Genomic DNA, 19,599 nt, shown 5'->3' with positions numbered 1-19,599 from the left:
ACCGTCCTTTCTTTCGCTTTCATTTTCAAGGTGGACAGCAGCCTGGCGTCTCGTGCAGCCTTGTTCCGGCACGAGTCCAGCTCTGCTTCCCTCCTCCCTGCAGCTGACGACGAACTTGGCTACGAAGCCGACTCGGAGTCTAGCCCTGACGACTACGCAGCATCGGAAGGGACACTGTCCGTGTCACGGGAGGCTGGTGAGACGTCCACACCTCACTCTTCTGCAGTGACTTTTCTGGTGTTCCACTTGCTGCTGTGGCTGAGTGGCTTTTGCTTTTGGCTGCTGATCCCAAGGTTGTGGGTTTGATCCCAGCCACGGCAGCCATACTCAGATGGAGGTAGAATACAAAAATGGCCAGGCTTAGCTTGGTTAAGCCAAGAATGCGTTGCATATCTCGATGGAGTTCCGTGCTGCTCCGTTGACTCGATAGGCTATTGACTCGATCGCCATTGAAACTGCCCGTGTAGCAGCGCTCGATCGCCTTTGAGTCGATAGACTATCGGTTCGAGGGCCCTCGAAATGCCCGTGTGACAGGGGTATAAGACTGTCCCGGCGAAGGAGCGCAGCTCTTTTATACATATGCCGTGACGTCAATCATAGCGCAGCGCCCCTAGCGGGAGGAGCGGGAGTCAGGTGGTGGCTGCGGCCGCGCGCGACCGCGCCAGTTGGGGCCCAGCTTTTCCTCCGTGACGTCACGCGCCGGCGCAGCGCCCCTAGCGGGAGGAGCAGGAGTCAGGTGGTGGCTGCGGCCGCGCGCGACCGCGCGAGTTGGGGCCCAGCTTTTCCTCCGGCTGTCGTGACGTCACGTCACGTGGTTTGGTGGCTGCCCGGCCGCGCCCAAGGGCTGAACTGAGTGATTGCAATATGCAACGCATAAAAACACCCATGTGCTGCGCAGTGCGAGCACACATTAACCTTCTGATGCACATGGGCCTCTTATGAAAACACATTTTTCTTCTACTATAAAATTCTTCCATTCACGTGCAGCATTCACTAGCCGCATTGTGTTCTCAATCATTCATAAAATTTTTATTGGCAAGGATGGCCTGGGTCCCCTGTAGGGGGAATAATAGGATATAGATACATGCCCTCATATGAGGCCTGTGTTCATGAGAGGGTTAAAGAACCCAGGCGGGCCTAAATTAATCCAGAGCCCTCCACTATGGCATCCCCCGTAGCCCATGTGTCCTTTTGGGACGACAAGCTGCTCAATTTACAATTTTTTCCTGGTGTTGTAACCCACCATGGTAGCTCAGTGGCTTTGGTGTTGGGCAGTTGGGCCCAAGGTTGAGGGCTCTAATCCTGTGTGCAGTGGCATAGCTATGTTACCTTCCGTTGGCTGAAAACCACACTTGTGGAAATGATAGTTGGACTTGCCTTCTCCGACACATGCAAGTTAAATCAGATGTTTGTTAGCACACGTGGTATATGTATGCCTGAATAACTGATTGCGTGTAGTGGAGACGTTGGTCCCTGATAGTGTGTTAAAAGAATCTCAGGTGGTCTAAATTACTATCGCCCCCTCCATTATGGTGTCCCTCATAGCCCACGTGCAGCTTTGGGACATTAACACGTTCACTGCGTTGTGGGTCACCGGTGGTTCAAGTTGTGTATTTATGCTCTGCAGCAATGAATACACAATGCGCCATGAGTCGCACGATGAAGTAGTGTGACAGCTCAGATTTTTCAGAGAGCACGCCAAACTCACACATGGCATGGCACTATTGACATCTGTTGGCGCTTTCAAAAAGTTGGCTTCGTGTAGGGCTCACTAGTGAGTCACGTTGGACCCGAAATGATTTAATAACGTCCCACAGGAGAACCATATGACACGCAGGGATTAGGACTCCAAAAGTCGCTGCTGCAATGAATGTGTTAAAATGCACTCATACACCAACCTTTTCAGTTTTACTTGTCCCATTCACTTGTGCTGTCTTCTGAGCTCTTCTCTATCTATTAGTTTGCATACCAGCACCAAGCAGCCTGCAGCCATGATTGTATGTGTGCTGCGTATGGTGCAGGGGATGTGTCGGTGGTGTGCTACGAGGAGGTCTGCTCCCTGGTGCTGGACCTGGTGTGCCGCCTGTGCCCAAACCGCACCGACGTGGCGCTGCATGCTATCCAGAGGCTCACCACACTCTGTTCCCAGCATCCACTGCTGCTCACGCTGTTTGTGAAGCAGGTATATACCTTGTCTTCTCTGACTGTTTGTTTTAGTTTGCGGGTTTTTTTTTTTGTGAGGGTCTGAAGCATTTCTCATGGATTTCCTTGTTATTCACTTTGACTTTTGACTCCTTGTGTCTTGCTTGCCTGTGCATGCGAGCTTTTTTTCTGCTGATTATTTTGTTTATTTTTATTATCCCCTTGTATATGTCCTTTCTGGTAGTTATTCAGCGGATAGTCAGCGTTGCATTATGTTGCCTTTTCTGTGTTCGTCGTATTTTGCACTGTTGCAACCATTTTTAATTATATTTTTCCATATTGCGTTTCCTCTAGCTTTTCTTTTGGTCATGCATCCTTGGATATGTCTCGCATCCACTCTGCACAAAAATGCAGCCGATGGTAGCATTTTTTCTTTATTGATGCAAATAAGTCTTCTTGAGGTGCGAAAAATAGAAAAATCCTAATGCAGAAACAAATTAACAAAATTGTTCCTATTAAGAAACAAATGAATGGAACAGTTTTGAGATGGAACCAAATGAACAACGTAAGTTGTACTTTTGAAGGCACCACTGACTATCGCAAAAGAAAGGGACAGGAAGTCACGGCTCTACCTGGAATCGCCGATTATTCAGATGACAGCGCACACGCTTAATCGAAATGACACACAGAAACTTGCCCCCAATTTACGCCAGATGCCTGGGTTCACTCATGCGCCATGTATAAATAAACGATGAAGCTACGTTATACCTCATTGTGAACAAGGCTCCCGTGGGGGAGCCGAAACGTCATCCCATCCTTTCTTTTGGTCGGCGCCTGCTACTTTCGTCATGTACCATCCCGACCAGACAGGTTTCCGTCAGACTCTAGACTTCAATTATATTTTACCAGGCCCACTAAGCTAGGCGTAAACCAGACTGTGCGCAGACTGCACAGAGTTTTTTGCTTTGGCCGGACCATCGTTGCACTTGGTAGGCCGCTACGCATGTTCGTTCAGCGCTTTATTCAAAGTCCACTTCATCAGGAGATGAAGTAATACAGAGCTGCCTGCAGGGTGCTGTGGGGAAGCTCTGCCATGGCCTTGGCTGCCTCCTCCACCTGCCTGACCAGCCTGACCTCATAGAGCACCACACCCTGGGTAAGCTTTCTTTTACCAGAGTTTCCTGGCGTGTTTAATACATTTAAAAAAAGAAAGGTTCGGGTAGTCTTTGCTGTGCCTGGTTGAATCGTAACTTTCACTTGTCAGAAGAAACAGCGACCGATGTTTCTTTTTAATCTTAACCATAAAGCAGCCATCTGTAATTTGACTGACTGGACATTTCTATCAAGCGAAAACACATGAAGCAGCAATCTTTTCATCACATGTGCCAAAACCATTGTTCAGCCAGTGGTAGTGCTGACATTCTATAACCGATAAATCATATAAATAGACCTCCTGTAAGTCGTATAAATGACATTCTATAAATGAACTAATATTCTTATTATTACTCGGTGCAGAGCTCCAGGAGAGCCTGGTGTCGCTGCTGGTGCTCTTCTGTCGGCGAAGCCTCAGCTCCCAGGACCTGGTGGCCTACATGGGCCTGCTGAAGGGAACCCAGTCTGCCTTTGTGAGTGTGCCTGCTCTTGTAGTAGTGACATGTAGTAGTCCAAATGACTTCACACCCAGTGCTGATGACCTTAAAACATATTGGTTATCTGTAACTAAATCGGATTGATGTCAGTCCACCTTGCACATTTGCTTGCAGGGGTGCATCAAGATACTGTCGGCTAATTTTGCTTTTTTCTGTTCTTATGCTTTCTTTTTTTGTTCACTTTGTTTTGGCCTAGCTGTTAGTACGAAGAGTTAAATGTCTCATGCTGTTCACACAAGAGCACCAAAAGCTGAACAGGGTGAATTAAAAGAGCAGGCGCACACATGCAGTGAACATTTACGCTGAAGAGTAAACTGACACACTTTTCTTGATCTTGTGTGGTTTTTGGCACTCCTTTGTGAAGAAAGTACTGAACTAACTTTCGCCCAACAATACCCGTAAACAAAATGTCCTTTCCTTTTCTTTCGGGCCCAAGGAGCAGTGTTTGACATGTCAGTGTTACATGAAATATAATAAGGTAAACCATGATCCAAATCTTTTGAGTTTGCTACCTCTCATTGCGTCCGTGCATGACCTGAATATGAAGTTTTGGAATCATATTGAGCGCGTTGTTGCCTGTGATCAGTCCCTCTTTTTAGATGTTTCAGTGTTAGTAGATCGTAACTGTAATGCACACATTTGTGTTGTCTATAACTGTTTCTTTTAAACTTTTCTTTAATTATTTCCTCACTTCTATGGGTACGCTGCTGTCTGCCAGACACAGCCTTGAAGCCTCTGAGGTTTTGGCTGCCCTTACGCTGTTTCCTACTTTTGGATTGACGAAGCAATGAAATTTCATCATTGTGATTATTGTCACAATTAGAGAGTGTCAGTGGCTGGCCCTCGAAAAACTGCAGGAGGGCATGCTCACTAAGAGTGCATGGAACGGTAGAACTATCCCAAAAATTTTAGGGCAAACAAAGTCTTGTAAGCAAAGTTATTTTACAGTCTTCTGTTCCAATGCTTTGCTGCCCAGGGCCCCATACTGCAGGGTCTCTTGGCTCTGGCCAACTGTGGGGACCGTGGACCCCAGTGCTGGCTGCAGTTTCCACCTCTGGCGGCAGATGACGACGACGAGGTCTTGCTCCTGCCCTCCGTGCAGCAGGTGCTCACAGATTCAGCTTTTCTCGTACTGTTCGGTTTGTGCCATATACACATGTTCACAAGTTTTGGACATCGGCCTGCTACTGCCATAGGATTATGTGCAATGGTAGCCCATCTTGGGCAAGGCAGCGCTTGTCATGACTCCACCACAAAGGGAAAGCCTTTATCTATGCATCCATCCGCGTGGAGGTGTACGGGAGCTTGGGCCTGTCTTTGGCGTAGAATTGCACCAAACCTCCTGGATTAATTGTTGCTAGGAGGTTCGTGCTTTGTCGTGTGATCGCAGGTTGCTGGGCACGGTGTTTAGGAAGTGTACATCCATTCATGTAGCTTTGACAAGTGTGTTTCTACTGCCACATTTTCAAGAAGCAGAGTATGTTTATTTATTTTTGTTCAATTTTTATTTGATTATATTGCACAGTTGTACTATTAATGTGGTATTGAAAAAAAAAAAGAAAACTGTTGGCTTACAGGCAACACACGTTCGTGTTACCTCACTGACCACTAGCGCCACCTAGTAGCCGTTGTTCCAGTTTCTCACTTGGACAAAGATGACTAAATCAGCCCTAAGTGCAGAAGAGTGACCGTAAAAATGCCTTAACTGAAGGTAGCGCTGAATTGAAAAGTGCGTCACTCAACAGGCTATGATAAAAATGCTGCTCTCATTTCTGCCGAGACACAAAAAAGGAAAGTGGCAGAGGCAGGTTCAGGTAACCTTTAGGTTGCTGCAGGCTGAACTCAAATATATGACAAGCCGTCAGGCTAGTTGCTTTCACATTGGCTTATGAGCAGCGCTATTATGCCATTGTGTATCTTAATGTATTGTGCCCTTGTTGCTCTGCGCTGCTGATAAGCCCATGAACTGAGGTGGAGCTCAAGAAAAAAAATTAATTACTGCATGGCCTGGACATGCCAGCTGACATTGGAAACTGTTAGTACATGCAGCTGACAGTGCATCTCTCGACTTCAGACATCCTTTTCATCATCGTCGTCGTCGTCGTCGTAATTTATCTATTTACCCTTAAGGGCTCCTTTTGGGGTATTGCATAAGGTAGGGGAAAACAGAAGGTAATCATGAGTACATATAGGAAACACATTAATATAAATAGTGGACACAAGACTGTGAGGGAAAGTTAGCATTTTTGGAAGATGTTATGTCATCCAGAAAGGTGGTGGTAGTGAACCGTTGTTGTCCTTCTGTAAGCAATAATATGATCACCTTTGGAACCACGCAGCCGCAAGAAGAGGGCGACTGCCACCTAGGTGAGCTCCCGCATGGAGGAGCGTCAAACCAGGCCGTGCTGGTGCTGCCCCTGGCGGACCATGGCGGCTGGTGTCCCCGTCGGGAAGGCTTCTCCCTGTCGTTTTGGCTTGCCCTGCGCTGGAGCTCTGTCCTTGGTGGGTGTGCCTGTGCTGTTGTCCTCTTACAGCTGGCTGAGAGACGTTTCCCATCTTCCAGTTGATTGACCGCATCAAGCTCACTCCATTGATGCGCTGTTTATCCAGTGGCTATGATTCTAACCATGAAACATAACATACACTAGGGCAGAGTAAGCTGGGCAGATGTGATTAGGATATTTGCAGGAATAAGGGCGGCTACAGCCGGTGCAAATATGGTTGTCATCATGCATGATAGCTTCTATAATGTCCACGATTGTTCTCAGCTTTTTAGGCGCTTATCTGGGAAGTTGTTAGTCATAATCAAATAGAATATAGCTTAGAGTGATGGGCAGTCATAATCAAATAGAGCATAGCTTAGAGTGATGGGCATTCTTATCCTGACAACTCTTGAGTTCACTTGCTACTGCCGTCACTGCCAAGTTATTTCTGTTTGCGGGCACAGGTTCGGCTATTAGACCGTTTGAGTTCTCCGCTGGCTTAAATGTCTGTCTCCTATGAATGTGCCTTTTGTCACCACCCATGACAGTGTGAAAGAAAAACACTCTTCAGTTTGTGCTGAATGGGTGTGCCTGGCTGTGCGCATGACATGCTGCTCTGAATGAAAGTGTTGATGTATGAAATGATACAGGACATGTGATGAGTCTTGCCTGTGCCCGGTTGCTCAGGCCACGAAGGGAGCTCCCGTCTCCACCTGGTGTCCCTTGGCTGCGGGCCGTTCCTGTGCGAGCTGTGGGCGGAGGACGTGGAGAAGGGCACCGTGTCGCTGTGGCTGACGCAGGGTGGCGCCGCAGCTGTGGCAGAGGGTGCCGCCTGCAACGCCGCCTCTCAGTGCAGCTTCGAGAGGGCACTGGCAGGTCATGGATGGCACCACCTGGCTCTGGCATACCACGAGCACTTACCACGAAGCAGTGGCAGCGAGACGAGCTCATATGCTTCGGTTAGTGGGTAGAGAGAGAGGATTTGTTACTTTTGACGAAAGCTTAGACGTTGGTGACCATTCAGCTTGCTGTTAAGCATAGGAAGAACACAAGTAGGAGTCAAGGAACCAGGAAGGTGGTGATGATAATGATGAAGACAGTGGCGATGGAACGAACATGCACAAAGAGTGTAGATTCTTCACTGATTTGGCAGTCCAAACCACTTTTGCTCAGGCAGAACACAGTGGCTCTTATTGCCTGTCTAACATAATGTTAGTATGGCTGTTGGTCAAAGATCACTGCTGCTGTTCACAGTGAGGAAGCATACAGTGAAACCTTGCTAATTCACGCCTTTCTGGTTCAGATTTCTAGTGCCTACTGGGATGCGTTCAGCCCCGTGTGTAAAATTTGTTAGTTTGGCCCCAGATTCTACCACTGATGAATACACCTGCCTTGAACCGTAGCTCTTTCTCTGGTTTTGCAGCATTGTTGTGGGCTTTGTTGGTGCCTGGGAGTGCTAGTTTGCACCGCTGCACGCAGTGGTCACCACAGAACCCAGCTGCATAATGCATGCGCCATTTCCCTCTCCTTGCACAGGCCTTTTGTCCAATACTTCCTGTAGGAGAATTCAAACTATCTTGACGGGTGTGTTTAAACCTACTTTGCTTCCATATCACAGCTAATGCTGAGACACTCATGTTACTGGCTTTTAACCATCCTGCAGTTTTTTTTTTCTAAACTGTTTAAACCTCTTCTAAACCCTTTCTGCTTCAGTGCAGAGCTAACAACAGAATTCGTTTTTGTGCGAAGGCTGACTGTTCCCTTTTATATTGGAGACAACTGTTACATTCTAGGGTTATGTGCTATAGTGGCTTGTAAGCAGTGCTTGAGGTGTAGTGGCTTGTAAGGAGTCCTGCTGTCCTGTCAGCTCTACAAGGGTTCATCGCAGCCTGAGCACATCGCTTTTGGCTGATATCACATCTCTTTTTATGCAGCAAATTTTATGTGTTTCGCTTTTGATGTGAAGCATCTTTGCAAGTGGCTGTGACCGTCGCTGGAATATCTGTAACGAAATGCGTCGTCCGCAGGTGACGATAACTGTTGACGGCCGCCACAGTCGTTCGTGGCACCTGCCCCTGGAAGGACAGGGCGGAGACAGCTGCTCGCATGAGCCAGGGCCGATGCTGCTGATTGGTCAGAGTGCCGACACCACCACCTCTGTTGCTGTGGTCAGTGGTGGCGTATCCTGGAGCCTGGGAAACCTGCTCCTGTTCCGGGGTGTGTATGTGTGCGCATGCACATACATTGTGGTGTGCTGCTTTTCTTGTACCCGACTCAAACTTGTCTAAATTAAGTCAACCATAATTTTGGTTCCCTTGCTACAAAACTTGAGCTGTAAGGAAGAGATTAGTCTTGATGACGGCTTGAGAAGCTTCACCAACGTTGCGTATAAGGAGAGAGAGGCAGTGCAGAATAATTTGGAGCACAGAAATGTCAAGAATTTTTCTTCAAAAAATGCACAAACAAATCTGGCACAGGGAGCAATGTGCTGTTGTGCACAAATGTGTCTCGGAGAGCAGAGAAAGACAATATTTTGGTATTCCAATAGTTTTCAGTTTCTGCTTTCTCCTATTGCAAAGCAGTCATGGTGATGTGCATTCTAGAGAAGCTTTATTGATGGCTTCTAATATTATATGCTTTCTGTTGGCCTGGACTTATTCCCTTGCAGGCTCTTGCCTTGGCTCAGCTGAGTGCCTGGCTCTGTACTCCAGAGGTGCCGATGCAGCGGCCCCAACAACTTGTCTCCTTGGAGAAGATGAAGAATCGGCCAGGGTAGACATCAGTCCTGGGCTGGTCCGCAAGGGTTCGCTCAAGAAGAAGTGGCTTGCAGCTGGCCAGGTCCGTGAAGTGATGGCTACACTGGAGGTATGTGGCAGACCTTGGGCTGCTGCTAGGAATTCCCATGTACTGCTTGCAAAAAGCCTTCTTGAAAACTATGGATATTTTATTACCGTTAACGTTTGAGGCTGTTACGAAACCGCAACTTTCACAAAGCTGCAAACCTGCCGCTTGTTTCTCTCTGTGGCTTGACGGTCACATCGAGGATACGTAGTTGGCTGCTTGCTGTGTGCAAAAGGTTGGAATGCACCTGGCGTCTTGCATTACGTTACATTGTTGTAGTCTGTGTTGTCATTCCAGTAAGGCACAGAAATCTGTGCTGTGAAAACAAGTGCTGGCTGCAGCCATTTTCCCAATTCTCTGTGATAACAGCAGTTGGCAGCGGTATTGTGCAAGATTGAAAACTTTCATGATTCTGCGGGCTGTGTGATGTGGCGTGGGAGTGGATGCAGAATAACTGAGATGATGTTTTTTACTATAAACATTAAAGATTTCAATGCTCATTTCAAATGCAGTTGCAATGACTGGTGAGGTAGCCCTGTCTATTGAAACCAGCACTTCATGAGAGCTTGTGCAATCAGTTGTTTGTAATTTCTCCTTCAGTGATGTTTACGTGTTTCTTCATCGCACTTTGTCTCTTGTTCGGCCTGCATCACAGCTGCCATGGGTAAATCTCACCACTGACTCCCATTTTCTTTCTCCTCGTTTTTTTAGGGAGAGCTCATGCTCTGGTTTTCACCGCAATGGAGTGACTCCTATGTCAGCTACCCACATGCCTCCCAGGCTTTCCCATCTTTTCTGGGCACACCCAAGTGAGTAATTTTTTGATAAAGAGATGCATTGCCTATTCTAGCTTGCAGTAGGATTGTTATGGCTTCTTCTCTTTTTTTTTTCTTTTTAAATACAACAACATTAGAGGGATAAGTCTCTACAGGTGTAGGACAAATTGGATAACTTGATAAGGCAACATGGAGTTTCGGTTTAGGGTGCAAGCACTGAAGCCCCCTATATCATATTTTGCTGATGTTTGTCTGTCTGAAGCCTCTCTCTGTGTCCTTGAGTTTGCTCGGTAAGTGCAACCTGGATCTCGCAAGCCCCTTCGGTGGCAGCACCTGCCATTAAAGGGCAGTGGTGCATTGCTTAACCACTGCACCACTGCGCCATGTGTGGTGTGAGGACTCCTAGCAATCTATAAATGTAAAGTTAAGAATGACGCGTTCCACACATGTGGGCATTAACCCATTAACGACAGCACGTCGTACCCTTAAGGCGGAGCATAAGTCTAATTTCGCTGATCTTTTTGTGAAACCTGCTTGACCTAGCCTCAGACCGAAACCGAAGTGAAAACTGAAGTGGTAGCACACCTAATTTGCATTTCGCCTAACCACGCTAGATCGTCCAGCCTTTTTTTTTTTGCTGACTAAAAATGTGCAAAAGGGCCTAACTATGGCCAATGCTGGTTGCGCTGATGTCTTATCCATTATTTGTCAGATACCCTAAAGGTGCGTTTACATGAATGCGGCAGTAGTGAATTCGCATTTCTTAGTGCATCTCGTGGAGCCGATTGCGCTACTCTTTACACGTACCACATCAAGTCTGGCAGGACGGTGACCCCTTGCCCATTTCAACCAGCAGAGGGGTTCAGTCAACCCCTTCTTGAGTGCAGTCTGCTTTGTTACCCGGCTTAGGTAAGGCTCGTATCGTGCGGGCCTGGCATTCTGAAACCAGCGTGCAGCTATTTTTGGAATGCTAGGAGCGCGGAAGGCATGCCAGTTCACAAGTGAACAGCAGGTCCAACCACATTTGTAGCAGGCTCTGTTTCCTTTGACAAAGGCTTCCGAGAGTGCAACCACAAAGATGTTCGGGTTGACTCTTGGGGCGTTTGTACAGTGATGGGTTAGAGTGGCAAGTCTAGTTGTTTATGACCCCTGGAGAGTTCCACGAGCATAAAGCGCCATCATCGCCTGTGGGTACTGCTTCATCACGTGCTATTTCTTCTTGCACGCTAGGAAGCACAAGCGAAGTGGGCTTCCGCGCTCCCAAGCTGCGAGGAGACTCTCACCTGTCCAGGTGCAGTGGGAAAGACAGCTGCACCACGCTGCAGCCAGCCTTGGAGGGCCTGGCCTGTTCCTTTTCCTCCTGGCCAGGGTAAGGAGGACAACAGAGCACCTGACATTTGTTGCAGGGTTGTATGCATGGCCATTTAATTCACTAGTGCATACTGCTCAAGCTTCCTTTTAACCATTTCAGTGCCACTTACCATTTCTGTGGGGAAATTTTATTGTTTTTTTTTCCTGATTATTTTACGCAGGCCTCAGTATGTCACTTATAGCAATGTTTGCAATGGAAAATACCAAGTAACCTTTCTTTACAGGCATGTGCAAAATCTTTGTACACAATGTCACAATGGTTGCAAACTGTAATATTGGAACACTAAGATTTCTCGAATGGGTGCTCGAGGCATCACGGGATCCATATGCGCATATATTTTTCTTAATGCTACTAGAAATGCAGGAAAAAAAAATGATATTATGGATGATAAAATCTATCTGTATGAGAATACCAAGCACGTGCTCCCAAGTTCACTGTTTGGAGAGCAATATTACTGACGTGCGTGCTGGTTGGAGTAGAAAAAGCATCATGTTTCCAGTGTCAAGTATGCCAAATTCATCTCAAGCAGAGAAATGAAGTTAGTTGCTGCACACTTTCAGAAAAAAACTGCGAATTCGCAGTCTACGCAGTTGTGTAGATTCTAGCAGCTCTTTTCTACCTGTGATGCTAGCTTTCTTTCCAGTAGAATCTTGATGGTATGATCACAGTTGATACAAATTTTTGGATGATACGATTTGTAGAATTCTCTAGCAAGAGTGCATTGTAAAGAATGCACCGAATTTTGTACGTCCCGTACATCCTCCCACGCCACTACCGATGATACGAATGCACCAGCCACGACCGCACCCTCGAGAGCGCCAAGTGCTTTCTCACATTGTCGAGGCTGCGATCGCCAGTCATGCGGTATGCACCATGAGCAGTGAGTGCGCAGCTGTAAATAAATCCCATCAGCTGTAAACAGATCTGCATGAATGCTTTCCCATTCTGCATACGGATTTTTCTCATTTCGTCATTACAACTTTAGGATAAGTTTACAACTTTCAAAGTTTAAAACTTTAGGGTCACTGACTGACAAGCACAGGCGTGAACATTGACAAAATCTCGAAGGGGTCACAGGTCTGCTCCAAGATAAGAAATTCCTAAAGCCATCTGCAGTTTCCCAGGTGTGTAAGCTCTCTGCTTGCATCTGCTCGCAGGTGGTGGAGTGCACGACGGACGACGGGCCCCAGGCAGCTGCCCTGGAGCTGGTCCTGGGCATGTTGGGGCAGCCTAGTGTGACCTGGGGCAGCCCTAGGATTCTGGTGGGTGCAAGTGAGGCACTCAGCCTGCTGGGACAGCTGGTGGAACACCCGCGGTGGGCGGCTGACTCTCCACGCTGCCTGCTGGTGAGAACAACTGGCACTCGTATTGACTGCTACACGTGAAGAAGGGAGTGGGGACGTCACTCAGATCACTGCCACTTGTTCTGCATAGAGGAGAGCAAAGACTCTGGGGTTTTCAAAGCAGGACAAGACGTTCGGGCCATTTAGCACCATGTCATGGTCTTCCCTGTTGTTTACCGGGACAAAGCACGAGAAGGCAAAAGACAGACACAGTGCTGCGGCTGTCTTTGTCTGTAACACTCTCTCTCTAGTGCTCGTCCCAATGTGCTACACAACGGATCTGGTCCTCATTTGTTGGCATTTGAAATAGGTAATAGATGATTGTATTGTTGGTAGTAGAAGGGTGAAGAATTGGTTGGGGAGCTTTTGGCCGGCACTCCAGAACTATGAAGAGCCTAGTCATAAAAAAATGACAGGGAGAAATCCAGGCCTCATGTGACAGCATGTCGTGCAGTTTATTGGCCAGAGTCAGCTCTTGGTCCTCACATAGGGCCGACTTTGGTGTACATACACGGAAGGAGAAATGGGCCGGCTTCAAGAGAGCTTGCCTTGCAATGGTCGGCTGTATGATGTAACACTTTATACCAAGTTTTTTTTTCCCACCATGCTCAGAGGTTATAGAGTGGACACCAAGACAAGGCCAGTGCAATTGAGGGTGGCAGAGGCTTGGAGGGAACAGAGAGATTGGGAAAGTTGCTGGGGTGGCGTGCTCATGGCCGGCGATATGCAGGGTTAGTAGAGGTTCCTGGGAGAGGCCGCTATCCCGTGGCGTATTTGACCTGACTGTTGTTGTTGGTGAATATGTCGTGCAGGTGGCAGTGAATGCCTGCAGCAGCCGCCCCCTGCTCCAGTGGGACGGGGAGGGCAGTGTGGAGGCTGTGCGCCACCCAACAGGTCAGGAACCCCTGCTGGTGTGGCCCCAGCTGGCCAGCACCCTACTGGAGCACTGGAGGCCGGGCCCCGGGCGCCGCCGCCTGCTGGCTGCTGCCTGGGCGTTGCTCCGAGAGCGCCACCCACATCGTGAGCACAACCTGATGCAGGCTGCGCCCATCTTGGGGTCTCTCCTGGCTGGACTCAGGGTGAGTACACATGCAGCTTTGAGCGGGTGTTGAGCCCCAGTTGTTGAGCCCAAGGTGTTGAGGTTGGGTAATATATCAGACAAAAGTCTCCTGTAAGCATGAGAGAAATTGAAGCTGATATCTCTTATTAACTGGTGGCTCGAGACTACACTTGTAGAAGTGAGGATAAGGGTCACATGTTTTAATTAATTGTAGTCAGGTGGGGTGCTTGTTGGCAGACATGGCACCTATGCGCCTAAATTATGTCTCGCGTGTCCTGGACGTTGTTCCCAGTAGTACACTGCAGACAGCTAGCAGCAGCACATTCTTAGTTTTCAGTCAGTGCCTTTGTTGTCTCTCTTGTGTCCTGTGGCCATAATTCTGTTAAAACTTTTATGACTGCCATCGGATGCTGTTTTTTGTCATGCCACAGTGTGCCATTTGTGTGGTTTGGACAAGTGTATGGAGTGCTGACCATTTGGGGCTGCAGTATAGTTGAACATGCTCCTGTGTTTTCCTCTTTGACCTGTCACAACAGCAAATACAGTAAAACCTATACAGTAATTCGGAAAAACAGAAATATAGTAATTCGGAAATTCGGATTGTTCGGACTGCTGCCGGAGTCCTGCCAAACGCTCATGAAAGCCTATGGCGACACAAGCTTGTGTATTCGGACACTGCTGGGCTCACATTGGTTAATTCGAGCGGGTCCCCGAAGGGGCACTGTGTTAAGATATGATGTGCTCGAAAAGCGTTCGTTCAGATAGTCGTTCACAGGCATGAATTGCGTATCATGCTTCCTCCTGCACCCTGGTGATGTGCTTGCAAAGGCAGGCGTGTTAACGGTTGGGAGGTTCCCATTGATAGGCCGAGAGAGAGCCTGGGTGTGCAGTTTCATTTTCAAAGCTTCGCTGCTATCCCGCGGTGATGGTGGCTATCAGCTGTGCATATTAGCGAGCCAGCCAAGCTGCACATTCTTTGGTACGATGAGTGCCTTGTTACTTATCTTTTTCTGTGTTTTTCGAAGGCATCTTGCTGCTCTGGCACTAGTGCGCACTTCTCTCGCTTCTGTCCGCATGGTATTTCCGTTCTTCCAGCACGCCGAAACTTTGTGCTCTTCATGTCCTGCTCGCTGTTTGTGCAGTGAAGCCTCTTTGCATGCAACGCCACATCCGAAGAAGCTTCAGCGCTACCGTTTCAAATGCTGTAAGAAGCCGCGAAGAGCTTTACCACTGTGAAGCAGTTCTGCTTCCGACATTTCTGATAGTGTGAATGAATGAAAACATTTGACAGAACTGCGAGAAATGGCTGTTGTCACACAGTTTTTGTCTTCAAAGAAAACAATGGCTTAGGTTTCCACTAAATAAATTTCGCTTTCACGCGAACGGTTTCAGGCAGTTTTGGGGGACCATTCGACAATTCAACATTCGGATAATTTGGACTTTTTTTTTCACTGCTTGAAGTCCGACCTCGTTAATTCGGACCCCAAGCAGAGGAAAGGCGTCCGAATTAATGATGTTTTATTGTATTATTTGTGGCTCCAAACTTTCGGTTACAGCATTTCATCTTTGTGCACTCAGCTTCAGCCTCAGAAAGAACACAGTTTCCTTCGGGTATTCCGAAAAGGTGTTTTTGTTTTAATTACGTCTTTGGTATTGTAGCAACCGCTTAATGGTTTGAGCATCCGCCTTGTATGTGGCAGGTTTAGGGTTCAGTTCCAGTGCCGCCGGTTACCTACTGGTGTTTCAATGGGTACTTGCTTTCTCCTCGCCTGGTGTTGGGTTTCCATCGGTGAAATGCTTGAAAACAAGGTTCTTTGGTCCCACCTTGTGTGGAACAGAAACATGTTTGCCTTGGTGCTTTTTGGCCGGACTGTAGTTGTATCATTAAAAGTCAAATCATCGTCATAATCATAATCACCACAACGACTATACCTGCCATTGTCTGGCAACCACAGCAGCAGGAACATTAATGACTGCTACAAGGACACCGACTATGACAACAACAGCAGGAACAACTGCTGTAAGAAAAGTGGTAAAAAATCAGAGATCGCCGTGGCTACCCACATTGGAAGAATGCGAAAGTGTTTACGCCTCCTTGACACTGGTCGCCTTTCAGATTTGGCGTCATGGTTGTTTTCTAGTTCACTTGATTGATTGGTTATCGATTAACTCTGATTATATCCTCGTTTCATCCTGGCAACCATTTTGAGTTTTCAATTTTTCTGCCACACTTCGTTCCCGCCCACTCACTATATACCTGTCCAGTCTATTTACCTGCCCATTATCTTTTGCTTCTCATTAATTACTTAATTGCCTCTAATTTATCCTTCTTTTTTTTTCTATCTCCTGGTTACATATTGATCACTTATCACTGGTCACGTGATTGCCCATTTCGAGTTTTCAAACCTGGCTCCACGCTTTGGCTCCATCTGCACTTCCGGTTTTTCAAATTTGGCGCTATGCTGTAGCTCCACCTACTTCCCCGCGTTTTCAGATATTGCGGCACTTTTCTTCTGGCCCCGCCAACTTTTTGGACATTTTTGGCTTTAATTAATTAACTATTCATCCGCTTTCGAAAATTTTCGGGGGGGGGGGCAGCATCCTTACATCATCCCCTTTTGATTACAACCACTCGTTTGACACTACCTCTTCTGAGTTGCCCACGACTGCTGCCGACACATTTTGCGGACACGATCCCCACTGACATAGCCTAGTAAAGCTTTCGCTATGATAACAACAGCAACAAGAGAAAGACAACAAGAACAGCAGTTTGTTCTTTGGCCATTCTGTAAAGTTCCAAGATCAGTTCATCCTAACAGTCTATTTCGTTTCACCCAGCGGCTGCTGGTGGATGACAGCCAGGTGAGCCTGGGCCCTCCTGGCACACTGCCGCTGGTGCTCAAGCTGCTGGGGGCACTGGTGCCGGCCACTGGGGAGCTGGCACAGCGCCTTAGTGCCTGCCTCGATCTCCTGCTGCTGCTGCATCGTGCTGCCAACGCCCATGTGGCCCAGGCACGCTCAGCCTTCTACTCCCTGCCCCCACAGGACTGCGCACCTGCCGCCACAGGTCAGGCCCACACCACACTCGCACTGTACTGCACTGTACTGCACTGCTTGCACTGGCCAGCATATGAGTGCGCTTCTCATCTTGGGGCACTAAATTAGTAGTGCCGTATCCACTTGAATGTAATGTGAGGTTTTACAGCTACAGCTGGTTACGGCATGTTTCCTGGTTCTGAGATGTCATTGCCATAGTGCAGAGGATTAACAAGGAGCAAAGGGGAGTGGCAAGGCTTGCTGCACCAATGATTTATGGCGTTCTCTCCGTACAGTGGCACTAACTAGTGCTTGCACTATTCATACCTCTGCACATAGTGAGTGCCATGCAGGGGCATAACAAAAGGCACATTCAACATCAGAAATAGTTTTGGCACAGTTATTTCGCTAGTACGGCCAATACAGTAATGCATTGTCATTGCCACCGTTGCCGTGCGCATGCCTAGCCGCGTTTATCTTATGGTTGTTGATACTGCAATACTGCAATTTACCTTAGGTGGTGTTAAAACTCTATAATAGCTGGCACTGAGTCTCGCGTTACACAGGTGTAGTAACTGGCAGTGGTTTCCCAGTGGTTATCTCTCCTGTGTGGTTTCCACTTCCTACTTAACCTCATATGTAGCTTGCCATGACAAAAGGTGAAAAGCATGCTTGCCATATATTTACTTGCCAAATGTACCCCCTCTGTCAAAAACAACCGAGCGGCAGGTTTTTGCTTCTCAACTGTATAGTGGAGTCTTCGTGGCACCCCTAAACACAGGAAAGTATCAAAACGTGAGGACAAAGGTTTGCATTACTTTACACAGATTCAGAGCTTTAAGGCTGCCATTAGTGCTTCACTGCATGGTTAAGAAACAAACCGCCGTTGGTTACTTTTGGCAAGATGGTATGTGCTTGCTTAAATTAACACATCCACTGTTTTGGTTGTCAAAATACCAATTCTTGCTAATATTATCCCCCCCACATAATGAATGCACTCTACTAATCTTTGTCAATTTAAAAAAAATGAAAGTGCAGTGGTTTTTCAAATAAATATTACCCCATATTCGAGTGTATCAGTCAGTGGAGTGCTGATTTCTCCTAGAATTTTGGTATTGGTTGACGGTAGTTTATATCTGCACTGACTTTCAGATGACATTTAAATTAACGAGCCTTTAATACTGCATAATTCCACAATGTGTACTGTAGCCACATCAGCCATGTGTGGAAAGATAGCCTGTTTGGCCATATTGCATTTTCTGGTGAATGTGATCATGAATTCATCATCAAAAACAGATAAAGAGCAGACCTTGAGATTTAATGCCAGCTTTGCAAGCCAGCAACAAACCAGCATATATGAAAACAAGGGAAAGTGCCGTAGGAGCTGTGAGAGTTTACTGCCAGTTTTGACCTTTTTAACGTTTGCTTTATGCTTCGCTGCATGGTTTCTGCATGTGTACCTGGCCTGCGGTTAATGTTTGGTGCAACGTAGTGCAGGTTTTTCTATCATGGAGGCCAGTCGCACAGCCGCGTCATCCCTTTCGTCGAGTCCACTGTCGGGAAGCTTTGGCCATTTGCTCGGAATGGTTTCGCGATCACCGGCAAATGAGGCAGTCAGGAAAGTGAAAGAACCCGGTAAGCGCTTGCTGCATTGGTCAGCTGTCTTTGGGTCATTGGTTTTGCCATTTTGGAGTGATGATGGTGGGACAATTTGCAGTCCCCCCCGCGAAGCAGCAAAGCTTATATGCATAGAAAAGACTCAACTCTGTTCCCAACTGAATTTTTGTGATGCATTTCCTCTCTTGGCAGTTTTTCTTGCTGTATTTAGATGTCACTGTAATGTACGCTTGGTTTAGTCTAACTATGGCAAGAGTACTAATATACTCTGTTCACAGTGTGTAGCACTAGTGGTAGTAGTGTAGGTTGTTTATGTTAACGTCTTTTTTTTAAGTTATAAATATTATCAGCCGTGATCTGCATGCAATAATTTTTTCTGCCTTCAACCTTAAACAGAGACGCAGTATGCTCTTAGACTGCATACTACCATGCCCCAACATATTGCATGTTGACTCAGCATAACTCACTACTGAGCATTCTCATTTCTGTGCTCCTTGCACCTGTTTTAGTTCCTAGTGGTTCTAGTTGCTGTTCTATTCTTTTGTTTTCTTCTTGGCACAGCGAAGTGCTTGCTTAATCGTGATTACCATAGTCATAAAGAAAGCAAAACAACACAGGTGAGGAAGATTGCAATGTTGCGCTTGGCTAGCTCTCCTGCTCCACCCCTTTCCATATTGTTGTTGTTTTTTTTTACCTGTTCACTTCCCACGCCTTCTAGATGTTCCAAAGACTGTGAAGGTGTGCCCTGCAGCCACAACGGTTCAGCTGTACAGCAGCCTTGATGGCAACAGTTTGGTTGACGCTAACTTAGCATCTGTTCACGGAGAGCCGCCCCAGCCGTGCCCCGCACTAGCCAAGCCAGGGCCGAAGCCGACGGCCACCGAGGCACTGAGCCTGCTGCTCTCTGGAGAGATGGAAGCTAGCAGCCAAAGCCACAACCGGAGTGAGGAACAGTCAAGAGCGAGCTGCCCGTTCGAGAGCAGCATTCGGCGACCTGTGACATCGTCGCCTGTGCCCCTCTCTCCCAACCCTTGGGCAGAAATGGATGAGGAGCCATCAGAAGTTGAGGACGACATGACTGGACTTGTGTTGGGTGAGCTGATAACGAATTGCACTAAAGAAAATAACAGACTCATTTGGTGACATTGCAACCCGCCGCAGTGGCTGAGCGACTCTGGCGTTCAGCTGCTGATTTCTTGGTGGCAGGATCAAACCCAGCTGCGGTGGCTGCATTTGGATGGATGTGGAAAAACAATGTGTAAAGAATGTGCTGCGCAATG

At 47.4% G+C, this 19,599-nt stretch overlaps 1 protein-coding gene across 3 annotated transcripts in view; it reads left to right on the top strand.

The window, feature by feature from the left end:
- mv (lysosomal-trafficking regulator mauve) overlaps nt 1-19,599 on the top strand; it is a 77,711-nt gene that overhangs the window by 18,559 nt on the left and 39,553 nt on the right. For all 3 annotated transcript variants that reach the window (XM_077637896.1, XM_077637898.1, XM_077637897.1), the window contains 16 exons: nt 31-196; nt 2,022-2,182; nt 3,214-3,298; nt 3,658-3,767; nt 4,768-4,896; nt 6,131-6,293; nt 6,962-7,233; nt 8,302-8,491; nt 8,943-9,139; nt 9,827-9,924; nt 11,122-11,260; nt 12,421-12,609; nt 13,419-13,685; nt 16,505-16,733; nt 18,200-18,337; nt 19,038-19,412. In XM_077637896.1, the coding sequence (XP_077494022.1) occupies nt 31-196; nt 2,022-2,182; nt 3,214-3,298; nt 3,658-3,767; nt 4,768-4,896; nt 6,131-6,293; nt 6,962-7,233; nt 8,302-8,491; nt 8,943-9,139; nt 9,827-9,924; nt 11,122-11,260; nt 12,421-12,609; nt 13,419-13,685; nt 16,505-16,733; nt 18,200-18,337; nt 19,038-19,412 (2,908 nt within the window). The remainder of the gene's footprint in view (nt 1-30; nt 197-2,021; nt 2,183-3,213; nt 3,299-3,657; nt 3,768-4,767; nt 4,897-6,130; nt 6,294-6,961; nt 7,234-8,301; nt 8,492-8,942; nt 9,140-9,826; nt 9,925-11,121; nt 11,261-12,420; nt 12,610-13,418; nt 13,686-16,504; nt 16,734-18,199; nt 18,338-19,037; nt 19,413-19,599) is intronic.

Source organism: Amblyomma americanum, chromosome 9 (assembly GCF_052857255.1).
Source record: "Amblyomma americanum isolate KBUSLIRL-KWMA chromosome 9, ASM5285725v1, whole genome shotgun sequence".
Taxonomy (NCBI): Eukaryota; Metazoa; Arthropoda; class Arachnida; order Ixodida; family Ixodidae; genus Amblyomma; species Amblyomma americanum.
Note: the sequence above shows the minus strand (reverse complement) of the source record. Positions and strands in the feature narration are given on the sequence as shown.